This window comes from Lithobates pipiens, unplaced genomic scaffold (assembly GCF_037356315.1).
Source record: "Lithobates pipiens isolate NorthernLeopardFrog02 unplaced genomic scaffold, aLitPip1_a1.2 Scaffold_13, whole genome shotgun sequence".
Taxonomy (NCBI): Eukaryota; Metazoa; Chordata; class Amphibia; order Anura; family Ranidae; genus Lithobates; species Lithobates pipiens.
The window spans coordinates 236,010,968-236,038,221 of NW_027507718.1; the positions used below are offsets into that span (position 1 = coordinate 236,010,968).

General features: G+C 44.6%; 1 protein-coding gene across 14 annotated transcripts in view; it reads right to left on the minus strand.

Moving 5' to 3' along the window:
- Positions 1-27,254, minus strand: part of PTPN13 (protein tyrosine phosphatase non-receptor type 13) — a 413,328-nt gene that overhangs the window by 20,316 nt on the left and 365,758 nt on the right. For all 14 annotated transcript variants that reach the window (XM_077476384.1, XM_077476379.1, XM_077476376.1 and 11 more), the window contains 5 exons: positions 25,995-26,139; positions 24,425-24,580; positions 22,579-22,661; positions 18,275-18,321; positions 15,586-15,674 (listed from right to left, as the gene is read on the minus strand). In XM_077476384.1, coding sequence (XP_077332510.1) covers positions 15,586-15,674; positions 18,275-18,321; positions 22,579-22,661; positions 24,425-24,580; positions 25,995-26,139 — 520 coding nt within the window. The remainder of the gene's footprint in view (positions 1-15,585; positions 15,675-18,274; positions 18,322-22,578; positions 22,662-24,424; positions 24,581-25,994; positions 26,140-27,254) is intronic.

A 27,254-nucleotide genomic window follows, 5' to 3' on the forward strand; every position in this document is an offset into this window, starting at 1 on the left:
TTCTCCATTTAGTTTTAGTGTTTGTACTATAACCAACTATTCAAAGATACACATGAACACGCAAACTTGACTATTAGACAGTAAGTGCTCGTGATCCTATTTGTGGAGTTAAGTAATATAAAGGCGGCTCAAAGGAAAAAAATACTAGCTTTTATACACAGCATTACACTGCATTTTACTTAACTTTAAAGGCAAGACCAAGTCTGGATAAACATGTTACATTATAGAGTAGATCAATGCTAGCTGGTCTCTGTGTGGCTAACTTTTCTCAACAGACTTCTACCCACTCTCTCCCAGGAAAATAGGATTTTTGTACGCAGTGTAAAATCCTTTTCTTGGAAGTTCACTGACTGATACAGAGCTCCATTAGTCTTGACCGTAGGGTTATTACGCCATCTTCAGGAGAGGACTAGGCAGAACATGTAACATGTGAGAAAAACAGAACTTTACAGTTCCTCCCAGGGGGTGGTCCCTCTGGTAATAACCCCTCAGCCTGCCTCCTGCAGCTCAGTATGTCAACAAGCAGTATAACGTAAACCAATAGGAGGGGAGGGTGCTGTGTCAGTCAGTACCCTTCAGAGAAAAGGATTTTACAGTGAGTACAAAAATCTTATTTTCTCTTTTGTTCACTGACTGACACAGCTCCATTAGTCTTGACCGTAGGGACGTCCCCAAGCAGTGTCATAACGAGGGGTGGGAACAGTATAAAAATTTCACCCACAACCAAAAGTGCTCCTTAACAGGGGAGTCACCATCTTAACTAGCCGCAGAACTTGAGGTCAACAAATGCAACAGTGCATTAATACTCAAAGTATCTGTACTTTTAAAACAGAGGAAAGAGTGCAGAATTGCAACATTACACGGCTGCCTGCAAAACTTTGCAGCCAAAGCAGGCATCAGAAGATGCGCTTACATCCACTTTGTAGAATTTGGTAAAAGTGTGAATGGACGACCAAGTCGCCGCCTTACCCACTTGAGCGACTGATGCTTGATGTTGGAAAGCCCAAGAGGTTCCAATTGCCCTGGTGGAATGGGCTGCGACAGGAAAGGAGGGCACCTGCCCCTTTAAGGCGTAGGCCTGTACCACAATCTGTCTGATCCACCTAGAAGTGTTGGCCGACAAGACCGCCATACCTTTTTTCGGACCAGCTACCAAAACGAACAGAGAGTCTGACTTCTGGAAGGGAGCCGTGGCAGACAAATATACCCTTAGAGCCTGGACCACGTCCAGGGAATAAAGGGCCACCTCCTTAGGATGTGTTGGTTTAGGACACAGAGATGGTAACACAACGTCTTCATTGATGTGAAATGCCAAAACCACCTTCGGCAGAATACAGGAGTTAGACTTACCGGTAACTCTTTTTCTAGGAGTCTTCCAGGACAGCCTCTGAGACATAGGGCTCCTCCCTCCGGGACAGGAAACATGTACACCCCATTAGGTTAAAAGGTGGTCTTCCAGGCCTCCCTCTTCAGTTTAATTAAGAACTACAGAAAGGCTCTGAAAGACATAACACACTAATGCCACTTACACACGTAGCCAACTATCCGGCGGACTTAGCCCTTGTACACACGGTCGGAGAATCCGCCGGAATGTGTCCTATCGGACCATGTTGTCAGATAATCCGACTGTGTGTGGTATGCATCGGACTGATTCCGTCGGAATATCCGTCGGACCCAATTTTCCAACTTGTTGGAAATATTTTCCAACCAACTGGTTCGATCGGACATACTCCGATCATGTGTAGAGAATTTTGATCGGACCAAGTGCCACGCATGCTCAGATCAAATTCCTACATCAAAGCTATTGGCTACTAGCCTGAATGTAGTCCCATCGTAACGAAATTACGCCATCACGTTCTGAATGATCGGATTTTTCGACAACTTAGTCCGACCGTGTGTATGCAACAGTTTCGGACAAGATCCGATGGACAAAATCCGACGGACAAAATCCGACGGACAAAATCCGACGGATTTGGTTGTCGAAATCTCCGACCGTGTGTACAGGGGCTTAGTCTGCCGGACTTCCCGCCGGACTTTCCGAACGGGCTACTTGCCCACACACGGCACTTTTTCAGCGGACTAATACGGCGTACTAAGTCCGTCGGACTATCCGCCGTACCTTTGAAATGAACAGACTCGCCCACACACGCGGAGGAAAGTCCGCTCATTTTGAGCGCGTCTCCAGGTAGCCGGGGCCAGCGAAGGAGGCGTCGCTGGCCCCGTCACCTGGTATGGACTTAAAGGGGAACCCCTACACCGAAAAATCGGCGTGGGGGTCCACATTAGACCCTTATCCGAGCACGCTACCCGGCCAGGAAAGGGGGGTGGAGACGAGCGAGCGCCCCCCTCCTGAGCCATACCAGGCCATGGGGCCCTCAACATGAGGGGGTGCCTTGGGGAAGGGGGGGCCGCGCGGCCCCCCCACCCCAAAGCACCTTGTCCCCATGTTGATGAGGACAAGGGCCTCTTCCCGACAACCCTGGCCGTTGGTTGTCGGGGTCTGCGGGCGGGGGGCTTATCGGAATACGGGAGCCCCCTTTAATAAGTGGGCCCCCAGATACCTGCCCCCCACCCTATGTGAATGAGTACGGGGTACAATGTACCCCTACCATTCACCTGTGAAAAAAAGGAAAAAAAAAACACAACACAAAAGGGTTAAAATAGTTTATTGCACAGCTCCGGGGGTCTTCTGTCCGTCTTCGGGGGTCTTCTCGCCGGACCTTCTTCTAGCTCTTTTACAGGCGGTGGCCCGGTCTTCTGTCACCGTCTTCTGTTCTTCTCTTCAGATGTTGCCTCGTCGCTCTCTCCGGTCACAATGACGGTGATGCGGCACCTTATATAGGGACATCGCCGGATAATGTCCCCGCCCATTATGATGTCACAGTCCCAGAGGATGCTGGGACTGTGACATCATAATAGGCGGGGGCATCACCCGGTGATGTCCCTATATAAGTCGCCGCACGCCGCGTCCCTGTCATTGTGAGCGGAGGCAGCGACGAGGCAACATCTGAAGAGAAGAAGAGAAGACGGCGACAGCGGAGACGACAGAAGACCGGGCCACCGCCTGTAAAAGAGCTAGAAGAAGGCGCGGTGGCCCGGCAAGAAGAACCAAAGTCGGAAGAAGAGGGCGGCGGCGAAGAAGAAAGCCAGGCTCCTCCGCTAGTAAAAGAGCTAGCAGAAGATAGCGGAGGAGTCCGGCGAGAAGACCCCCGAAGAAGACGGACAGAAGACCCCCGGAGCTGTGCAATAAGCTATTTTAACCCTTGTGTGTTGTGTTTTTTTAAAACTTTTTTTCACAGGTGAATGGGTAGGGGTACATTGTACCCCATACTCATTCACATAGGGTGGGGGGCCGGTATCCGGGGGCCCCCTTATAAAAGGGGGCTCCCAGATTCCGATAAGCCCCCCGCCCGCAGACCCCGACAACCAACGGCCAGGGTTGTCGGGAAGAGGCCCTTGTCCTCATCAACATGGGGATAAGGTGCTTTGGGGTGGGGGGGCCGCGCGGCCCCCCTTCCACAAGGCACCCCCCCATGTTGAGGGCACGTGGCCTGGTATGGCTCAGGAGGGGGGGCTCGCTCGTCCCCCCCTTTCCTGGCCGGCCGGGTAGCGTGCTCGGACAAGGGTCTGATGTGGACCTGGGGGGGACCCCCACGCCGATTTTTTCGGCGTAGGGGTTCCCCTTTAAGTCCATACCAGGTGACGGGGCCAGCGACGCCTCCTTCGCCGGCCCCGGCTACCTGGAGACGCGCTCAAAATGAGCGGACTTTTCTCCGGCCGGGAAAAGTCTGTTCATTTCAAAAGTACGGCAGACTGGCACACACACGGCCGGATTGTCCGCCGAAATGCGAGTCCGACGGAAAGATTGGAGTGCAAAACTACTTTCTAAGTCAGCCGTACTTTTGGATAAAAAAAGTCCGCCGGAGGCTACACATGGGGGATTGTGTGTACGCGGCATTACACAACGTCAGTAAATATCTCCAACACCAGTAAATAGAAAACACCGGGTGGCAAACCAGGCTGTACTGGAAGACTCCTAGAAAAAGAGTTACCGGTAAGTTCACTGCCTGGAGGACCTTTCGTCCAAATGTCTGTTCTTTATCAGACAATAAATCCAGACGGTAATGCCTTGCAAACGTAGAGTAGCTGGACCAAGTTGCTGCCTTGCAGATGTCCTCCGGAGTGGCACCAGCCCTCTCTGCCCATGAAACTGAGACTGCCCTGGTAGAATGTGCCTTAACTAATGGTGCTTGCATCCCTTTGAATTCATAAGCCTTTACAATCACCAGTCTAATCCATCGGGCAGTGGAAGACTTAGACACCTTATGACCTTTGCGAGTTCCAGCAAAATTAACAAAAAGAATCAGACTTCCTGAAGCCTCTAGTGGCTTCTAAATAAAGTAAAAAGGCTTCTTTTAACGTCTAATAAACTCAAAGATCCCTCCTCATCTGCCTCGGAGGAGGAAAAAAATGTTGGTAAGACAATATCCTGTGTTCTATAAAAAGTGGATACTACCTTGGGGAGGAAACTAGGGCCAGTCTTAAGTACGATCCTATCCTCCAAAATTAACAAAAATGGCTACCTAATAGAGAGAGTCTGCAGATCACTCACCCTTCTGGCCTATGTGGTCGCAATCAAAAAAGTTTTAAGTACTACCCACTTTAGCGTTGCTTCTTCCAGGGGTTCGAAGGGACTACTGGTAAGAGTCCTGAGGACCAAAAAGACCCTTACCCTCACTGGTCTGGATCTTGTCAAGGCCTTGAAAAAAATCTTAAACTGATTCTGCTGGAGTGAGGTCTGAAGGAAAACACTTAAAGCTGTGGTCTGAACTTTTAAAGTACTGATAGAAAGACACAGCTCTACACCTGCCTGAAAGAAATCCAGGACTGCCAGAATCCCAGGATGCTCTAATCCCTGCTCCTGCAACCAGGAGTTAGATCTCTTCCCTACTTTGGCATAAATTGCCCTAGTTACCAGTTTATGGCACTCCAAAAGAGTTTTAATCACTCTGAGAATCCCTGAGACCTCAACAGCTGTTCCTCAGATACCAAGCTGTAAGTCTGAGGTTCTCCATTTGCGGATGTAGAATAGGACCCTGAGAAATTAAGTCTTCCCTGACCATAAGGGATAACGGGGGGGGCGAATGGCCAGTCTCTTCAGGTTGGCAAACCAAGGTCTCCTTGGCCAGAATGGCGGCACCAATATGAGGTCCGTTAATTCTGCCAAGAACTTTTGTAGAACCGCCGCCATCAGCCTCACTGGAGGGAAGGCGTAATAGACTGAATTGCCAAGGATTGGCAAATGCATCTATCCCCCTGGCCTGGTCCCGCGGATGGAGAAAAATTGTGGCACCTTCTTGTTGCCCTTTGAGGCAAAGAGGTCCATCTCCGGCTGGCCCCAGCATAACACAATCTCCTCGAACACCTCCCTGTTGAGGAACCACTCGTCCTGACTTAAACGCTGATGGCTGAGGAAATCCACCAGCGCATTCTGAGAGCCCTTCAGATGAATGGCTGATATTGAGGCCAGGTTTACCTCGGCCCAGAGCGGGACTTCTGGTCCCCCCCTGCTTGTTTAGAAAAGCAACGGCCGCCGCATTGTCCGTCCGAATCTGAAGGCGATGTCCCCCTAGCCAGGACTGGAAAGCATCAAAATCGCAAGAAGCTCCCTCTGATTCGAGGATCGATCTGCTTCTACTGGCGACCAGGCTCCCTGGGCTAAAATTCCCTCCAAGTGGGCACCCCAGCCTAACGCACTGGCGTTGGTTGTTACCACTATGGCTGTCGATCGGATTCAGGACAGACCCTTGTTCAGGTTGTGCTGAGCCTGCCACCACCACAACAAGCTCTTGACTCTGGATGATAGGGGCATAACCTGATCTAGGCTCTGCTTCATGCCATTCCAGTACCATAGCATGAGACCCTGCAAAGGGCGCTGATGATGCCTTGCCCAAGCAACTGCTGGGAAACAGGATGCCATCAGACCCAGAACCTTCATGACCTCTCTGATCCGAGCTACCCGATTGGATTGTAGCTGAGCTACAGCCTGATCTACTTCCTGGATCTTTTCCCTGGGGAGAAACACCCTCATCTCTACGGACGAGATCCTGTACCCCAACTTCTGAAAGTCCTGATGAATCGGGATGTGCAAATAAGCATCCCTGAGGTCTACTGTGGCCATGTGACAACCTGGAAACAGGAAATTGGTTATTGTAAAGATCGACTCCATTCGGAACCGTTTGTATCTCACAAACTTTTCAGGGGGCGGAGATTCAGGATCAACCTGAACTTTGCCGATGGTTTCTTTACAACAAAGACATGGGAAAAAACTTCCTGGCCAGGTTCCCTCTGAGGCACCTGAACAAGTACCTTCTGATCCACTAGATCTCCGAACAGTAGTCCCAGGGCTACTGCTTTTTCTCGGTCTCTGGGTAACGGGGTAACCTGAAAGCTTGAGGGGGAACTGAATCGAACTCTAACCTATAGCTGTTTGCTATGATATCTAGTATGAATGGACTTGAGGTTGAAGTGGTCCATTGTGGGAGGAACTCCCCCAGTCTCCCTCCCACTGGGACGCAGGAGTCATTGGGGCTTTGAGGTGGTCTGAGAAGGATTGAATAGGATTCCGCCTCTACCTCGCCCCTTGTGGCCTGACCAATGTTTCTTGGGATGGCCATCCCTTTCTTGTTGTGTCTGCTGCCTGGGACCTCTAAGCTTTTTTTTCTTTTCCGGAAATGCTTTTTTCCTATCCTGAGTGCGTTCTAATCCCTCCTGGAGACCAGGCCCGAACAGGTGGTCACCTGAAAAAGGTAACCCACACAGCTTAAGTTTTGAGGCTGCATCTCCTGTCCAGGCTTTTAGCCATATTGCCTGCCTAGCTGCATTTACTTTTAAGTGCATTTATGTGGCTGACCTAGCTGCCAACTTTACCGATTACGCAGAGGCATCTGCCAAAAAACCGACTGCCTTGAATAGTAACAAAAACGACTTTAAAAGTTGTTGCCTAGAGATGCCAGCCGAAATGTGGGACTGTAATTGGGTTAGCCAACATTCCAAATTTCTGGCCACGCAAGTAGCTGCAAGGGCTGGTTTTAGCCCAATAGACGAGGCATCCCAGGCCCTCTTAAGCAGCATGTCCCCTCTTTTGTCCATGGGACCAAGAGACCCCATGTCGTCAAAAGCCAAATCTGTCTTTTTTGAGACTTTGGTTAATAGTGCATCAAGCTTGGGAATTTTATTCCAGGGATGAGCAGAATTTGCTTCAAAAACTAACCTCCGTTTAAGACTGCCTGAAAAGAAAGGATTCTTTTCCGGCTGCTCTTACTCCAGCAAAATCGATTCTGTCAAAGATTTATGCACGGGGAATACCCTGTTCTTATGTGCACTAGATCCCTGGTACATAAGGTCGTGCTTGGAAAGCTTAACCTGTTCCTCTTGAATTTCCAATGTGTTATAGATCGCTTTTAGAAGATCTCCCACATCGTCCAGAGACAATTTGTATCTAAATCACCTGGAAGAATCCTCCTCCTCTTTAGAGTTAGATGCTGAATCCGCTTGAGATGAGGCTAGTGATCTTGGTACCCTCTCCCTATACCCCTCATCCTCCTGACTAGGTTCAGATAAGGAAGGCATACTCACTGCCCTGGGAGGGGATAAAGAGGGACCCTGCATACGATCCATCATACCCTTGAAGGACTGGAATGTGGATGCAATTTCATCCTTAACAGAGGTCAGGACTTTATGACACGCTGCCACTGAATCATCCTTGACTAACCTGCTGACACACTCTGGTCAAAGAGGCTTTTCCCAATTGGCGCCCAACATACGGCACATTTCTTCCTAGGCAGTTGTATCTGGGTTTTATCTCGTTTGACCCGACAATATAAAAGACAAAACAATCCCCCATTAGAATACACACCACCACTGTGTTTAGGGTAAGTCTAGGAAGTGTCCGGCCCATCACCTGTGGTTCCCCACCCAGGGAGGGCTATTTTAGGTCTAAAGGACCCTAACCCCCTCAGTGTAAGCCATGGTCTACCCTTACCACGCTTACTTGAGAGGTGCCGGAGCTTGTTGAAGCCCACCGATGTACCCTCCATGGTTCCCGGTGTTCGTTCAGTTTCATTGAGCCTTTACCACCACTCCGAACGCCTGTGCCAAACACTCCTGCGCCTCAGAGACTGGACCGTGTCTCACGGTGCCATCTGATGATGCGCTTTCGCTGGAAGTACGCTCTCGTCACTTCTTCCTGCTGGAATGCAGAAGCTCCGTCCCCTCACGCTGCACCCGGAAGAGACCGAGAATGTACCAGCATTGCCAGCCGAACGTCTCACACCCGGCGGCCGAAATACAGGTAACTAGCAGGGCATGGGCGGCGGGGTCTGCAGCAACACCAGGGACCTGCCCCTCTGAGCAAAGGGCAGCGGTAGAATACAGCAACCCTACTCTTCCCTGACCGGACAGACGGGTGCAAAAGGCAGAGGACAGTCCACGCCAGGGGCTCTCCCAGGACAGCCCCTGAGATAAGGAGCTCCCCTTAGGTCTCTATTACGTGCTCCTTCCTGTTCGGCAGGAAACACAAAACTGAAGAGGGAGGCCTGAAGGACCACCTTTTAATCTAATGGGGTGTATGTGTTTCCTGTCCCAGAGGGAGGAGCCCTATGTCTCAGAGGCTGTCCTGGAAGACGAAAGGAGAAAAGAAGGTTGCGGGCGCAACACCACCTCATCCTTATGGATAACCAGATAGGGCGACTTGCAAGACAAGGCCGATGTAATGGCCCCTAGGAAGACCACTTTCTGAGAAAGTCAACAAGGGTATTTCCCTGATGTTCTCAAACGCCGGTTTCTGAAGCGCCGATAGCACCTGGTTCAGATCCCACGGGGGTAAAGGTGGATGCGCCGGAGGAACTACATGCCGGACCCCTTGAATAAAAGTGCTCACTAAAGAGTGAGACGCCAGGGGTCATTGAAAAAAAACAGCCAAGGCTGATATTTGTCCCTTAATGGTGCTTAAAGCCAATTTCTGGTCTACTCCTTGCTGTAGAAACAGCAGGATCCTGGAAATGGAATAGGTGCGCGGACGCCACCCTTTCTCCTCACACATGGAGATGTAGGCTTTCCAGGTACGATGGTATATCTTCCGAGAAGAAAATGTTTGTGCCCTCAACATAGTTGAAATCACCAAGTCCAACATGCCCGGTTCCTTAGCACCTGGCTCTCAACAGCCATGCCAGCGATGGTAAAGCAGGATGGAGAATTGGACCTTGACACAGAAGGTCCTCTCATAACGGTAGTTGCCAGGGAGCGTCCACAACCAGGCGCACTAAGTCGGCGTACCAGGGGCACCGAGGCCAATCTGGGGCAATCAGTATTACTGGAATCCCCTCGGCCTCCACTCTGCAGAGCAGACGTAGCAGTTTTAGTGGAGGAAAGGCGTAGATCAATCGGTACTGACCCCACGGAGCCACCAGCACATCTGACGCGCCTGACCAAGAATCTCTTGTACTGGATACGAATTTTGGCACCTTTACGATGGAGACGGGAGGCCAGGAGATCCACATCTGGTGTGCCCCACCGCAGGCACTGTAGCCTGAACAGCTCTGGATGCAATGCCCATTCTCCTGGGTCCAGCATCTGGCAACTTAGGTAGTCCGCCTGCCAGTTTTCTACTCGAGATGTAAATGGCTGACAAGGCCGGTACATGTCGTTCTGCTCACTGAAGGATGTGAGCAACCTCCCACGCTGCAGCCGAGTTTCTTGTTCCTTCTTGATGGTTGACATATGCCATCGCCATAGTGTTGTCTGACTGCATCCTGATCAGATGCCCTCGAAGTCTCATTGACCATGTGGAGAGGCATAGCCTGAACACTCGGAGCTTGAGCACATTGATCGGCAACTTGGATTCCTCCCCCGACCAGAGGCCCTGGGTAGACTGTACTCCTAGTACTCCACCCCAGCCGGTCAGGCTGGCGTCCATTGTGATCACCGTCCAATGTAGAGGTAGGAACGATTTCCTGGACTGAAGTACCGGGGACCTCAGCCACCAGAGCAGGGAGCCCTGACTGACTGGCTCACCTGAATCTGCCGATCCAGGGATAACGGAGATTTGTCCCATTTTGTCAATATCTCCTTCTGCAAGACTCTGGTGCAAAACTGGGCATACGATACCGCCTCAAAGGAGGCCACCATGAGGCCCAAAACTCGCATGCAGAAGCGCAGCGACGACCACCTGCGGTTCATCAATAGTTTTACCACAGCTCTGAGAGTCTGCAGTTTGTCTGAAGGGAGATGGCAGAAAAAAACTGAGCTGCAGGAGGCAGGCTGAGGGGTTATTACCAGGCGGACCGCCCTGGCCGTATGCTTTTAGATAAACTGAATGTCCAAACTGTATGTCCAACGAAAACTTTTTCTTAGTTTTGGATAGAGCAGAGAAGAATACAACCCCTTTTTACTGCTATCTGGGGCTCTGAGAGAGATTTCCTCTCACTTTGTGCCCTGCTGACAATGTTTTACCAGACAGAAAGTAGGCAGGATTTGGCAACACGGACAGACATTTTATTTTGTTTTTTAGTAAAGTAGGGGAAGGTTAGAACTATTGGCTTTTTTATTTCTCTCTGTATCCCTGATGTAGATTTTCTATCATTTTCTGTTTGGTAAACCTGTTGTCAGCAGAACAAAAAGTGAGTAAAAATCTCTCTAACAGAGCCCCAGATAGCAGTAAAAAAAATCGGACGGGTTCAAATTCTTGCTCACTGCATCCAACACCAACAAGGTTTTTGACTAGGCACTAGAGCTGCACGATTAATCGTAATAAGATCGCAATCTCGATTCTCTCCCCTCGCGATCTCCAGGCTGGATGACCCGCGATTTCGATATTCCCGCCATTTTGATATTCCCGCCATTTTGATATTCCCGCCAGTTCTACGTAAGCGGCGCCGTGTAACGCTGACGTCAGCAACCGGAACTGATGTCAGTCATTGGAGAGCGAGATGCGGAGCAGTTCACAGTCACACACACACACCGCTGGAGAGGAACTGGAAGTCGTGATGCCTGGGCGTGGGCGGTACCCTCACTGTGGCTGGGAAATGAACACAGCACAGCAGTGTGTGCACGCCGCGGATCCGATTTCCAATTCCAACACGTAAGTGTCGATTCCTCCTTCCACCACATGTATATTGTATATTCATGTATATTGTGTGAGCCTGGGTGTGAGTGATTGAGCCGAGCGAGGAGTGGACCACTGCCCCTTATTATGATTATTATTACCAAAGCACAGCAGCAAGCACAGCACAGTTACACTCACTGTCACAGTGACATTCTGAGTCAGCTATGCTACCCCTTATTATGAATATTACCACAGTGACAGTCTGACTGAGTCACCTACCCCGTCCCCATATTATGAATATTACCACAGTGACCGAGTCAGCTTAGCTACCCCCATATTACCCCCTTAGCAACCCTCAGATATCCCCCTATTTATGAATATTACCACAGTAGTCAGCTAGTGCGACCCAGAGAGTCTCAGTCCGGGTCTCTGGGGGGTAGCTGACTGACTGTGGTAATATTCATAATATGAGTGAGTACTACTAGTACTAGGCTAGCTGACTCAGACTGTGGTAATATTCATAATATATTAAGGGACAGTGGTTGTTACGAGTATTTTAAGTCCACTCCTCACATGCCCCTCTTTAATAGCCTAGCCTGTCCGACTGTCATCTGCAAGTGGTTTGGGGCCCAGCCATGACAGCATCAGGTTGTGTGACTTAAAAAAAAAAAAAAAAAAAAAAAAAAAACACTGTTTGTTGCCTTTTAAATGTCAATGCTGAGTGCAATAGTGCATGCATGTGCAATGTGCATATAGCTACTAGCTAGCTGCAACTTAAGACAGTGTTTTCAAACTAAGGCAAATGACAGTGTGCGCTCTCAATTTGTTTTCTCTAGGTACAGGTTTTCTCTAGGTACAACAAGAACATTGTTAACAGATCTGTCTGCTTCCGTCCACCACATCATATCCAGTTGAATATAACGGAAAGAGAGAGAGCTGCAACAGCACCTTAGCAATTTGGAGAATATACACAGGACTCTTTAGCCCAGGTGGGGTCTTCTGTATCAGCACAATCACTGGGGGTGCCTGCCTGGCGCCTGCAGTGCCTGGCCATAGAAAAATGAGTGAGGCAGCAGAGGCCGGTGCAGACAATGCAGACCGTGCAGAGGCTGCCGCAGGCACAGACTCAGAGGATGAGCAATGCGCAAGCGAGTCTGATAAAATTAAAAACCCAGATGTTTTTGTTCCAAAAAGAGGAGCTTATTCCCAAGTGTGGGCTTATTTCGGATTCAAACCAGATGATGACACTTAGCAAACCATCTACTGCAAGCAATGTTTAGCCGTTGTTTGTGCACCAAAGGGTAACACCACTAATCTGTTTAATCACCTGAAACGTAATCACATACAAGAATATGAGACGGTAGGGAAAAAGAATACTGCCAGTGCTCAATCACAAAGTACCTGCAAGGAGTGCAAGCATACAAAACAAATGTCAATTAAAGGAACATTATTTAATGCAACACCGTACTCGACAAACTCTCTCAGACGCAAAGAAATAACAAAGAAATAACAGAAGCAATCACATTTCACCTGGCTAAAGACATGGCTCCCATGACCACTGTTGAAAAAGAGGGGTTTAAAAAACTAGTTCAAACTAGGCACTTTCAATTGCCCTCTCGTACTTATTTTTCACGTGTTGCAATCCCTGGTCTGTACGTCAAATGTTGTGAAAGAGTTGCAACGGAATTGCAAGATGTAGTTAATTTTGCAGCAACTTCAGATTTATGGTCCAGCAGAGCAACGGAACCATACATGAGTTTAACAATCCATTTCATTAGTGATGATTTTGAGATGACAAGTTGGTGCCTACAAACTGGGTTTTTCCCTGAGGACCACACTTGGCACAGGAATTAAAGGATGCTCTCATCAACTGGAAATTGGAGGAGAAGAATCTTGTGTGCATTACTACAGACAATGGAAGCAACATTGTAAAGGGCATATCCATAAATCACTGGACACGATTGCAGTGTTTTGGCCATAGGCTTCAATAGAGAATGCAATGAAGGACCCACAAATTGAGCGTGCTATGGGTTTGTGCAAAAAGCATGTCAGGTGTTTTAGCTATAGTTGGAGGAGGAAGAGGGAGCTTTCTGAGGCACAAAAACAACTCTGTTTACCAGGCCACAAGCTCAAGACAGAGTGCCCAACAAGGTGGGGATCTAGGCAGGCTATGGTGAGGAGGATACTTGAGCAGCAAGCTGCCATCACCCATGTCCTCTCTTCTGACCGCAAGGCCAGGCACCTCTTGCCAACATGGCAAGACCTAGAGATCCTGGAGGCTCTGGACAAGACTCTCACCCCACTGGCAGACTTCACAGATGCTCTTTCAGGAGAGCAATATGTCAGTGTCTCTTCTGTGAAACCTGTTCTACACCTATTTCAGTCTTCTGTTTTGGCTGTTAAGGAAGATGACTCTGATCTTATTTGCACAATGAAATCAAAGATAATGGGGTATCTGGAGGAAAAATATCAGGACCAAAAAACACAAGACCTTCTCGACATAGCCACAACCCTTGCTCCCAGGTTTAAGATGACTTACGTTAATGAAGATAACAAAACTGCTGTCCAGAACAGACTAAAAAAGGAGATGTCAAAACTAACAACAGTTAAGGAAGGCCACCCTACAAATCCTAGTGGACAATGTCATGCAAAGAAGGCTCAAAAGAGCTTGGGTAGCTTTTTCAAATCGGCAAGCGAAGGGGCACCAGATCCAGCCTCAGGCTCACACCAACAACAATCCGAAAGCTTGTCCTTGGAGCTACACTCTTATCTGTTCTTAGGCAACACTGACAGTGAAGATGATCCGTTAGTCTGGTGGAAGACTCACAAGGAGCAGTATCCGAGATTGTCTGCACTGGCCAGAAAATACCTTTGCATTCCTGCAACCAGTTTCCCTTCTGAAAGGGTTTTTAGCACAGGGGGCAACATTTCCACTTGTCGCCGTTCTGCACTGAAGCCACAAAACGTGGATAGGCTCGTGTTTCTAGCTAAAAATCTTTAAATCTGTTATCTTTATCTGACATTACAATTACATTCAAAAACATTCAGGTAGTATCATGACGATACTAAGTACCTACCTGAATGTTTTTTGAATGTAATTGTAATTTCTTTCTTTCCTTCATTGTTTTTTCATTACATTCATTGTAATTTCTTTAAAATGTGTTTGATTGAAGCCAAAGTACTACTATGGCTTATTTTAGAACAAAGGACTGTTCCCCAATCCCCCTTGGATAGGACTTTTAAGGCCACAAACACTGACTGAAGTTTGTTAGAAATAGAAAATTGATTTATTTTTACATAAAAAGAGAGATCACACAACATCAATGATCAATGGTTAAAGACTTAAAGGCATAACCACTAGATGTGGTATAATAATACATGTGACAAACAAAGCAAAACAAATTATCTTTTTAACTATTGATCAGTGTATGTGATGACGTATCTTTATATAAAAATAAATCAATTTCTAACGCACTTCAGTGTGGCCTTAAAAGTCCCATCCAAAGGCCAAGGGGGAAGGAACAGTCCTTTGTTCTATACAATCCAGGGATGTGGCCACTACAGTATATTCACAACCTGAACCTTGGGTAGCTTTTTCAAAGCGGCACAAAGTTTAGGGGCACCAGTTGCAGCCTCAGGCTCGCAGCAACAACAATCCAGACTCTTGTCCTAGGATTTTACACTCTTATCTGTTCTTAGGCAACATTGTCTGACAGTGTAGATGAACTGTTACCTGAATGTTTTTTGAAGTAATTGTAATTTCTTTATTTCAGATTTTGTTTGATTGAAGCCAGTATTATGGCTTAAGTTATTTTAGAACAAAGGACTGTTCCCAAATCCCCCTTGGATGGAACTTTTAGGGCCACAAACACTGAAGTGCGTCAGCAATTGATTTATTTTTACATAAACAGATCATACAACAATGATCAATGGTTAAAGGCATAAACCACTAGATGTGGTATAATACATGTGACAAACAAAGCAAAACAAATTATTCTTTTTAACCATTGACCATTATGTGATCTATTTGTGAAATAAATCAAATTTCTAATGCACTTCAGTGTTTGTTTGTGGCCTTAAAAGTCCCATCCAAGGGGGAGGAACAGTCCTTTGTATGTTCTATACAATCCAGGGATGTGGCCAGTGGCCACTACATGCAAAAATCACATTCATGTGTTATCCAGTGTTATAGTGATGATCTCCCTTTTCTGTATGGCTTATTTTATTGCCATTTGGTTTGATAACCTAATATTCTCAGAGATTGTAAATTTTTCAAATAAAACAGTTTTTTGAGAATCGTGAGAGAATCGTGATCTTCATTCTAAGCAAAAGAATTGTGATTCTTATTTTTCCCAGAATCGTGCAGCACTACTAGGCACAAACTTTAAAGTACGTTAGAATATAACTTATCATGCAAACCTATCTAAAAAAAAGTGACCCCCAAGATTAGGCATTTAGCATAAAAGATAGAAAAATCTTACCGAACAAATCCTGAGATATCGACTGTATGACTTTGTCATTGCCTGTAACTTCATTGTGCTGTTGCCCAGTTGCATGTCGTCTTTGCAGTCTAAAAGAAATCAATATACTTAGTACTGTGATGTTCTCGGCAAGGAAAGGTTTAGTTGTGATAATCATGCAGCAAATCTGATTATAAGTATTTAAAATATTTTGTGCATATTTACCATTAAAAATAAGAATTTTTACTTAATTTTAAATTCCTTCTCATTGAGTACAGTACAGGACTGGACAAGGTACAGGACAAAGAACTTGTATTCATGAACAATGGGTTTTATAGAAGCTACCCTCAGGTGATTGGACACTGACAAAAATTTGCTAGAGCCCCTAGTGCACACTCCTAAAACCCCACCCTCTCTGTGCGACTACAGTGTTTTAGCACAAACACAGTTCCTGTGCCCTGCACTGTACTCCAAGATATGAAATGTATAGCTAAGCCAAAATTCAATATTATCTAATCTTACAGTACAAAAAAAAGAACTTATATTCATAGACTATGAGATATCTCCAGGCAATAAACTGAGGGGTGGGCAACAATAAAGAAAACAGAACTGCCAACAGGACCACAAATAAACAAAGGTAAAACCCAAAAACATTTTGATAAACAAACAATTTGTGACCAAAACCTGCACCAGCTGAGGCTTGAACATCGACCTGGTAGAACTTGGAGAACATGTGAACAAAGAACAAGATGGTGGCCTTGCAAATCTGGGATACAGATGCTTGTTGCTGAAAAACCCAAGAGACACCAACAGCCCTGATGGGGAAGAGAGGAACCCTTTTCCTAAAGTGGATCTAAAAGCATAATGTTTTTTTTACCTTAAAGTGGTTGAAAACCCACTTTAAAAAACAAAAAACGAACACCTGCAAGACAAAGGCATAATGAGCTAGTATTCATAGCATACTAGCTCATTATTTAATGCTCATCTGAGATCGAAGCCCTTGCTGCGCTGTCCGTACACAGCACCGGCTGGCAACATCACTCCCGGGAGTTACTTATGGGTATCATGGCTCCGGCTTGGACTGACCGGAGCTGCGATGGCGTCGACCCACACATGCGTGTGCCGGTAACGGCACACTCACGTAAGCAAATGGCACGTGCATGCCATTGCTTCAGTGTGCATGTGCCGATGACGTTGGCACATGCACATACAGGGGATATCTCCTAAACCGTGCAGGTTTAGGAGATATCCTGGGTAGCTACAGGTAAGCTTTATTATAGGCTTACCTGTAGCAAAAAGTGGTCTGTAAGGGTTTACACCCATTTTAACCACTTGCTGACCGCCTTCTGCATATATACTTCGGTATGGCGGCTTGTCAGCGCAAACAGACTTACCTGTACATCAGTCTGTGCATGTGGTAGTATGGGCACAGCAGCGCACCCACGGGTCCGGCGGACCTGATGTCCACCGACCACCTGTGATTGCGGTACAGAGAGGCAGACTGGGGATCTGCCTATGTAAATAAGGCAAATCCCCATTCTGACGGGGAATACGGAGATCTGCTGTTCCTAGTGATCAGGAACAGCTATCTCTGTTGTACCAGTAGGCCCATTACCCACACAGTTAGAACACACCCAGAGAACAGTTAACCCCTTGATCGTCCCCTAGTGTTAACCCCTTTCCTGCCAGTGTCATTTATACATCTATCAGTGCATTTTTTTTAGCACTGACCAAGTTGTGCAGTCATGTTCACTTTATTTTTTTCTTTAGCACATGATTTTGTTATTGAATGTTATTAAAAATTACCTTACCTTTTCAATCTGCAGCCAATGTAATTTTCTGAGCATACATTGCAATATGGCTATCTGGAGTTTTCTGTACACAGAGTGTATACTGACCACCCCCAAGAATTTTATGAGAGATACTTTCAATAGGAACACGTCTAAAGGGATGCAGGCCCAGCATATTCCCTCATTAGTGCCTTGTAGCTCCACACCTGACAGTTAATTATGAAACCACTCATTAGACCCACTCAGAACAGAAGCCCAGAGAAACACACATGGATTTCTTCAGAATAACAAAAAGGTAGGCATCTGCAACAAAGTTTGCTATAATCCTTGCAATGTCCATTAATCACCCAGAGGGGGATGGTTTTTTTCTCAACAAAAGTAGTTACACTTTAATGGTTTAAAAATAAAAATACCTCTCCAGGGGAGAGGAGATACAATACTTTAAAACACTGGTAAAAAAAACTCTCACAAAGTGACTGGGGTTATATAGGTGACACTAAAGCCTCATACACATGATCAGACTTCCATCTGACTTTTCCGTGGATTCTGGTCCCAAGGGCATTGGCTGTGAACTTGCTCTGCATATACACGGCAGAACATGCGTGTTTGTACTTTGGACTTTAGTCCTATGGACTTGTGTACACATGATCGGATTATCCTCCATCGGACCTTTGTTGCTGGAAGGTTTGAGAGCATGCACAGCGAACATTTGTCCGTTGAAAAACCAAAAAAAATTGTCCGATGGAGCATACACACAGTCAGATTATCTGATAAAACGGGTCCGTCGGACCGTTGTTTTTCAAAAAGTCAGATCGTGTGCATGGGTCTTTACAAATTCCTGTCAAATCACCTATCAATACAAGCCCTGTGTCCTGTACTGTATGATTAAGATAAAACATTTTTAGCAAGCAGTTCCATACCTCTCATTCTTGTTGTTGTAGGGACCCACACCATTTAATTTAACTGGCTGTAAGGAAAAAAAAAACACTTATTGTTAATCTTTAATAAGAAAATGCACAACTCAAACAGTTTCTCACTCAATTTCACTAGTATCTTAAAAAAAATTAAATATTTTGATCAAAGACACTTTGGTGTCCAGAATCACAGAATCATTAATTGCATCAGTCCTAAACAGTCAACCAGACACCTAACCGTATCTATATCCCCCAAGCAGTACCTGAGAAATAAACCATTACTTTTATGTCAAAAATTGCTTATGCCAACTTTATATGTAAACCAAACTCTAACCATCAACATTATTTTTTTTGGTGACTTTAAAATAAAGTATAACTACCATCTTTGCTGCAACGTTTACTTTTTCTGTAATTATTTTTCAAAACAGACCAAGACCATATCAGCAACAGCAATTGTGTCACAGACATGCAAACTGGCCATAAAAATATTGTGGCAAATATAATTGATCTTATATACTACACTACCTTGGCTCATGGGAAAAACTAAAAGTATCCTTGTTGACAATGAATGCTTTACTATACAGCACATTCAGGTACGCATTGAAGGAAGGCAGTAAAGTAGAATCACTGATTATAAAATACAAACAATACTTTTCAAACATACATTGGTAAGATCATTTATATTAAGTGAATTTCCTTCATGGGTACGGTTATTAAGAGACAAATGGACAATAAGGCCCCTTTCACACTGGGGCACTTTACCGTAGTTTTTGCGGGGGTTAAAACGACCCGCAAAGTGCCGCTGCAGTTTGTCAGAGGTGCCCATTCAGTTCAATGAGCAGGAGAGGTGTATACACTGCTCCAAAGATGCTGCTTGTAGGAATTTTTTAGCGTCCTGCCAGCACACCGCTCCAGTGTGAAAGCATTCGGGCTTTCACACTGGAGAGACAGGAGAGGCTCTTTACAGGCACTATTTTTAGCGCGGTAGCACCTGTAAAATGCCTTAGTGTGAAAGGGGTCAAAATGATTGACATTTAATCCAGCCAAATAGTTTTTCTCCAGTCTCTTTTTTTTTTAAACGCCAGAGTGCCTATGTACACATAGGCTTTACCAGATTTTAGGAGCTGCTGTGCTTAACCACTTCCCACTCGGCCAATGCACATATACGGCCGGGTGGGAGCCGTCTACTTCTGATAGGACGTTCAGGAACGTCCATCAGAAGGAGCGGGATCGCGCGCGTGCCCGCGCAGCGGCGCGATCCCGATGCGCCCGTGTCACCCGGACACGGCGAATCTCAGATCGGCCCTCCTGATCACATGACGGCCGTGTCCAATCACGGCCATCATGTGATGTAAACAAACAGCCGGTTGCTAGGCAATCGGCTCCTCCTCTCCTCACACAGAAGTCATCGCTGAGGAGAGCAGATTGCTGCAGCCGGCTGATGATCAGTGAGTATGAGCTGTTTTTTACAGCTTTTTACTCACTGATCACCAGTCTAGTGTAATACACAACACACCACACAGTATAAACACAGTCCCCACATATGTCCCCAAAACACACATGTCCCCAAATAATAAAAACACATGTCCCTAATAATAAAAACATGTCCCCCACATATGTCCCACTAAAATCACATGTTCCAATGATTATCTGCACGCGTATATACGTGATCACCTGCACACATATGTACATGATCATTTGCGTACATATGTCCGTGATCACACAAACCAATTATTATACACTTAACTGAATTTTTTTTACCAAAAACATGTAGCAGAATACATTTTGGCTTAAATTTATGACAAAATTTGATTTTATTGGATTTCTTTTAAAATAGAAAAAAGAAAATATTGTTTTTTTTCCAAATTTCCGCTTTTTTGCGCTTATATCGCAAAAAATAAAAAACGGAGTCGTGAATAAATACCACCAAAATAAAGCTCTATTTGTGCGAACAAAATGATAAAAATGTAATTTGGGTACAGTGTAGCATGACCGCGCAATTGTCACTGAAAGCGCTAGAGCGATGAAAGCTGAAAATTGGGCTGGGAAGGAAGGGGGCGAAAGTGCCCTGTATTGAAGTGGTTAAGGGAGCTTCAACCTTCCTCTCCTGGACGTGGAAGAATCACATTCAGGTTAGGAACATTTCGACTGACGCTTGTCAGAAAATACAAACTGTGGCATAATTGTGGCACCATTTTGCCACGATTTTGCAGCGTTTTCCTACGTCAAAGTAGGCTGTGTGTGCATGAAGCCTAAGACAATGGCACCAAGAGTGGCTGAATGGAACAGAACATAAAAGACTAATGTCATGAGGCCTGGCAGTTTGCCCATGATCACATGGTTTCTCTAGTCACAACAGCCACAACACTTAAAAAGTAATACCGATTTTAAATTCTTAGTTCCCTGTAGTTTTTCTTTTTTTTTTTTAAAGTAAAAACCTTTGTTGCATGGTGTGCTACAGGTGCGTGGTAAAGTAGAGTTAACTAGGGAAAGTCAAAATTTTTTAAAGTTGATAAGGCTCAGAGCTTAGCTTACTCTAAACTATCTTTAATTTTGGCATTAAAGTCACATTTATCTTGGAGCATGGATATCTAAATAGCACAATTTGTTCCCAATGATACAACCCATGAACAGCAAGTTGTTTGCTTGGGAAAATCTTCTGTTGTCCCTTATAAATAAAGTTAATTTAATAAAGAAAGCTCTTCCAACATTTTCAAATGCTTTTCCACTACTCAGCATTATAGCCTTATATATATATATATATATACACATACACATATATACATATACACACACACACAAACACTGCATAAAGAAGTTGCTGAGTGGTGTTTAGCTTATTCATTGATCTAACCTGTAAATCCAACCTTTGTTTGTAGGACCTGGCTTGCCTTGCACCTCTGCCTACCTATTATGCTTTGAATTTTTTATTTTGTATTTAGACTGCCCACCAAAACCCTACCCCAGTCTGATCAAATGTCTATTTGGCTTTTACTCACCAGTCAAAGAGTGAGCACTGTTGAAAAATTTCAGTTGTTGTGCCACAATCAACACTTGTGTCACTTCTTGTCCTTATACTTCCAGTTATCATCAGGGCTGTTGGACAGGATGTGCAAAAGGATCCTCCATGTTGCACACACAGTGTAATGCAGCGTACACACAATCGGACTATCCGGCGGACGACCTGCTGGACTTTGCAGCGGAGGTCTGCCGGACTTTCCGAATGAGTGGACCTGCCCACACACGACCAGACTTTTCTGACGGACTAGGTCTGGTGGAAACACCCGCCGGACTTTTGAAATGAACAGACTTGCCCACACATGGAGAAAAGTCAGTTAATTTTGAACGTGACTCCAGGTAGATGGGTCTAGCGCAGGAAGTCAATGTCGCTGCCTCCACTGGCGAGATTGACACCTTGCTAGCCCTGGGAACCTGGTATGGATTTAAAGGGAAGCCCTAAGGGATTGCTATGGAGTTTGGGGGGACCCCCACGCCGTTCTTTCGGCGTAGGGCTTCCCTTTAAATCCAAACCAAGTGACGGGGCTAGCGAGGTGTCAATCTTGCCGATGGAGGCGGCGTCAATGACTTCCTTCGCTAGTTCCGTCTACCTGGAGCCGCGTTAAAAATGAACGGACTTTACTCCCTGTGTGGGCAAGTCCGTTCATTTCAAAAGTCCGGCGGACAATTTTGAGTCAAAACTTCTAAGTCCGCCGGACTTTTGGGAAGAAAAAGTCTGCTGGAGCCCACACACGGGCGGATTGTCCGCCGGATAATTTGATTGTGTGTACACGGCATAAGGCACACAAACAGGTGTATGCCCAGAGGACAGGCTTGTGTGGTGTGACATGCGCTTATGCATGTGCCCCCACTAGTTTTTATACACAGATGACCAAACCTTACTGATAGTGCATCTGATCATGTACATTGAATGAGCTTAAAATTAATTGCACCATCCAAACTTCCTTTTTGAGTCCAGCACCTCACCTGGATGGTGCCTCTTTAATATACTGACATGTTTTATTTATTAATGATTTTTACATGTGCAAAGCACTTTATTCCAAAATGGAAAAGGTCCTTTTTACCTCCATTTTCTTATCACCAATATGGAAATATTTCTTTATAAATTGATTGCAGCAATAGCAAGAGAGACTAAACATGTTGCAAATAAAAAAATGCATGAATTTGTCATACATGTCAGTACTAACAGGGAAAATGATGCATGCATGTCATGAATTCTGACTACATCCTCACTGGCAGAAATGCGTCACAAATGCATCATTGACTCCCTCCCAATGTATTTATATTCTTACCTCAGGAGAGTCATCAGGTAAGGATGAACCATCGCAGTCTGTGTCTTCTGCTTTCTCATCAATGTCTTTCTCATTCAAGTTCTCTATGTAACATACATCAATAAAATGCGTTAAAAAACATTATGCACATTTAATATCACAGAGACCAGACAGATTCTGAAATAATTTAGACTGCATGAGCTTAAATGCAAAATGGAATTGGAAAATAATTGCTTTGTTTAGTTCCAAGAATAATTTATAGGAAATACAGGTTTATAGACACTTAAAGCCTGAAGTCAATAAATTACAATATTCTTAGTTGAGGTGATATGATGCAGCTGGCCATTTCGCAGACACCTCCCTGCAGCTTACCTCTCCACATAAGCCATGCCTATCTTGCTGTTTACAAAACACTTGTAATTACATCTGCTGTTTAAACGTATTGATTTTAAGAGACTATCTGGGCTATACTAGGCTGGTGTGCCCTCCAGGCCCATATCCTTACAAAAGCATAATACCACCATATACTGGGTCATTTTAGTTTCATACAGCAGTCTTTTCCTCCTTTTCTTATTTTTGCTTGTTATTTAGTCCTTTACGATTCTTGACTAATTTGGTTTCCTGTTTGAGTTCATCTGTATGTAATTTGTGGAATTCTTTTGTTGATTTGCCAGTTTAGTATTTTTGGTAAATGTTTTATGTGTATAATGTTTTGTCCCCTTCTATTTTCAGCCCTTAATTATTATTTTTTTTAACATGATCTAACTGGTGAAAGGCATTTTGTACAAAAGGTCATTCCATAAACTTGTATGCATGTTTCATACATGTGAAAAGTCATCTGATCCAACTTCACGTTACTTCTGCAGGTCTCTTTATGGTACACAGGTTGAAAGGGTTAGTTCACCTTTCCAGAAAAAAATGAAGCAGTGAACATCCTATGCCCCTCCTTCACCCTATTTCGCTTTGGGTGATGAGCTGTCAGTGCACTTATTTCAGATGATTGCAAAATGAGCAAACCGTGAGATCAGGCAGTGGGAAAAGCGAATAGAATACTAGGATACATCACTAAAAGGATCACCAGATGAAGGAAGGAGGTTCCGATTCCCCTATATAGATCTTTAGTGAGACCTCATTTGGAATATTGATAAAATAGAATGCGCCCAGAGATGGGTAACAAAAATTGTGAAAGTTCTGGGGCATAAAACATATCAAGAAGACTTTAGGGAACTTAATTTGTAGTCTGGAGGAAAGAGCGAATGGGGAGACATGACTGAAACCTTTCAATGCATCAAGGAGTTGAATAAAGTTCAGGAGGGCAGCGTTTTCAATATGAAACCAAAATCAAGAACATGGGGACATGGGGACATGACCTCAAACTAAGTGGAGGAAAGTTCAAAACAAATTCTAGAAAGTATTATATTACTGAAAGGGTAGTTGATGCTTGGAATAAACTTCCAGCAGTCAACAGTAAAAAGCTTTAAACATGCTTGGGACAATCATAGATCTATACTCAGACAAAAACTAAAATCAAACAAAAAAAAAAAATTAATAAAAAAGGGCTACTCAGCTTTTTTTATGCCACGTTAACCAGAGCGATTCCCATTGGTCAGAACCGGTTTCTGACTACTGTGACCAATCAGAATCACTCTGATCCATTCCAGAAGCCTGACAGAAAGAAAGGGAAGAAGAGTGGGGATTCCAAATCCCTGGACTGGTACACGGGTACTGACAGCTCATCACCTGCAGAGGCAAATAAGGCGGGGATCGGGGTGAGAGTGTAGGGTGTTAATTCACCTTATTATTTTTTTCTGAAAGGTGAGCTTACACTTCTAGTTTTCCATTACAATCACAAGCCAAGGACTAGTACCTGGGAAGTGTTCCTCTGAAAATGCATTCTGGCGATTCAGTTGTAAAAGGTTCTGTGTTTGTTCATGAACAACATCTAGCAGAGACTGAATGACATCATTCTGATCCTCATCATCATCCTCATAGTTCTGATTGTCTTTTACATGCATTTCAGTGTCTAAAAAAAAAACATAACTTATCAGCTAAGCAAGGAAACATGCATCTCTCTTTCATATTACAGACGTATTAAGTAATAAACATTACAAGAACTTTATGCACATTCTATAAATACATTCAAATCTCTTTTCTATTACAGATGTATTTTTAACCCCTAAAAAAGATATTAAATATACCTATGCAATATGACGATCACATAATATTATGGGTTTACACAGCAGAAGATGCATAGGAGGAGGTGCAGTCTTTACAATTTGCAATTTCTCCTACATCTACTGAAAGCAGCAAAGTACCTGTCATTCAGTAAGTGCTCTCTCCATTTCCACTTGGCATTCTTGTATCTACTACTATTTTAGCTTTCTGCTGTGGCCACGTGCAGTTTCTGTGAGACAGGGTCAATGATTGTCTACTTCTCCCTAAACAGCCAACTAGTGCGTCCACTTCACACACTCTGACCTCAGCCATAGTTGAAAGCCCACAATAGTGGGGGAATGTGCATCATATGAAACCAGAGAATGCCCTTACCAAATAACATACTTTGGCACTAGACAGCATCCTGAGCAGGTGGGCCTAAAGTCAGGCTTTGGCTTTAGATGTGCTTTAGTTCTACAGGCACATCAAAGTTTTCATGTGTTTTATCCACACCAGTTCCCTCTACTATACTTATAAGAATCAATGAGGTGCAGCTCCTATTAATCTAATGAAAGTTGCTTTAATGCCGTGCACAAAGCTGCAGAATCATATTCACTAGGGAGGCAGCAATGATGCTATGAAATCACAGATGAGATTTTCCCAGATGTAGAACAACGTTTTTTTTTGTATGTACTGTGAGAATACAGAATGTTTTTTTCTGATAGAGGCCTAGATACATAGATCTACAGTGCTGTTTTACTAGATACATGATGAAATGTTAGTGAACAGTGCACAGTTATGTTTCACTGTATTCAGAATTCGTTTTTAGCAGATGTAGGATAAAGGATGGGCTGATGCGCTGAACTGGGCACTACAGTACAAGTCATAACTGAGTATTTAGCTCAGTTGCCTTTTAGGACAGCGCTATCTAAGACAAGTAGGAATAAACCAACCTGACAACAGGGTGCATTTAAAAAACTATGTTAAAATTTTGGCAGCTACACTTCACACTTGGTATGTTTAGACAAGAAACTAGGTGGTTAAAATATGAGGATATCACTTTAGTTACACTTTTATTACTTTTTTTCAGTAACAGTGCTATTTGCAGATTCAATTACCCTTTTATAACTTGCAAATAGAAAGATGTTCATGCTATAAAAAACACTTTATTAAGTTATTAGGGGTAAAAATATACAAACGCCTATATAGGTTAGTCAGATAATGCTAGTTATACTCCAAATTACATATATACAAAACTAAGTGTTCTAAACATATACACTTACCAAGGTTTCCATTACACTTATCAAAATCAGATGTATCCTTGGGCATAAATTCACGGGAAACTTCGATCTGTAGCAGTCCCTTGGTGTTTCGAAGACAAGACACTGCTTTACTATGTGTAGCACCCTGCATATTCTCCCCATTTACCTGTGGAAAATAAAACTCATTAATAACCAAGATTCTCTGGCTCATTCCTACCAACTGGTGTGCCAGTGGGAACTATGCAAATGTCCCCAACACTCAGACCTGCCAGCTAGCAAAGGAAGCCTAATTAAAAAGCGTTTACGACCTTCATAAACGAGAAGGGTTTCCTATCACTCTGCTCCTTCTGAAATTCATAGCCGACTGGCTTGACCTGAGTCACTGACCCAAACAAGCAAGCAGTAAATAAAAATCTGAGAAAAGTTAGAATTTCTCATCTATATACATGTTCCAAATCAGAGATTCAAAATACTAATGCCAAGGTAACAACACAGCAGCCAGGAAAATAGTCCTGTAATGTACTCCAAGAAAAGTGTTTTGAAGCAAAGGATATTAGCCTTAGACTAAGAGAAGGTAGAGATGCTGGAACATGTTACATGTTCCACCCATGTGCAGAACATGTTTCAAAGGTGAACCTATCCTTAAAGGTATTACACAGAGGCTACGTCATCGGATACCCTTTGAGAGTACAAGCCTTCTTTCTCTAACCCCTCTGATTCATATTGTTAGACTGTAAGGCTACAATTTTCGATTTTCCTTTAAATTTACAAAAAACATATGAGGTCAAACTAGGGGTGCACCAATGGGTTTTTTGGTGCCGAAACCGATACCGAAAATGAAAAATACACTAGGCCGAAAACCTAAACCGATACCGAAACAGCACCAAGACCGAAAATGACTGTTTTTAAAAAATATTTTCATACAGCAGATGGTCAGAGACTGCGGACATATTACAGGAGATGGTCAGAGACTGCTGGCATGCTACAGGAGATGGTCAGAGACTGCAGGCATGCTACAGGAGATGGTCAGAGACTGCAGGCATGCTACAGGAGATGGTCAGAGACTGCAGGCATGCTACAGGAGATGGTCAGAGACTGCAGGCATGCTACAGGAGATGGTCAGAGACTGCAGGCATGCTACAGGAGATGGTCAGAGACTGCAGGCATGCTACAGGAGATGGTCAGAGACTGCAGGCATGCTACAGGAGATGGTCAGAGACTGCAGGCATGCTACAGGAGATGGTCAGAGACTGCAGGCATGGTACAGGAGATGGTCAGAGA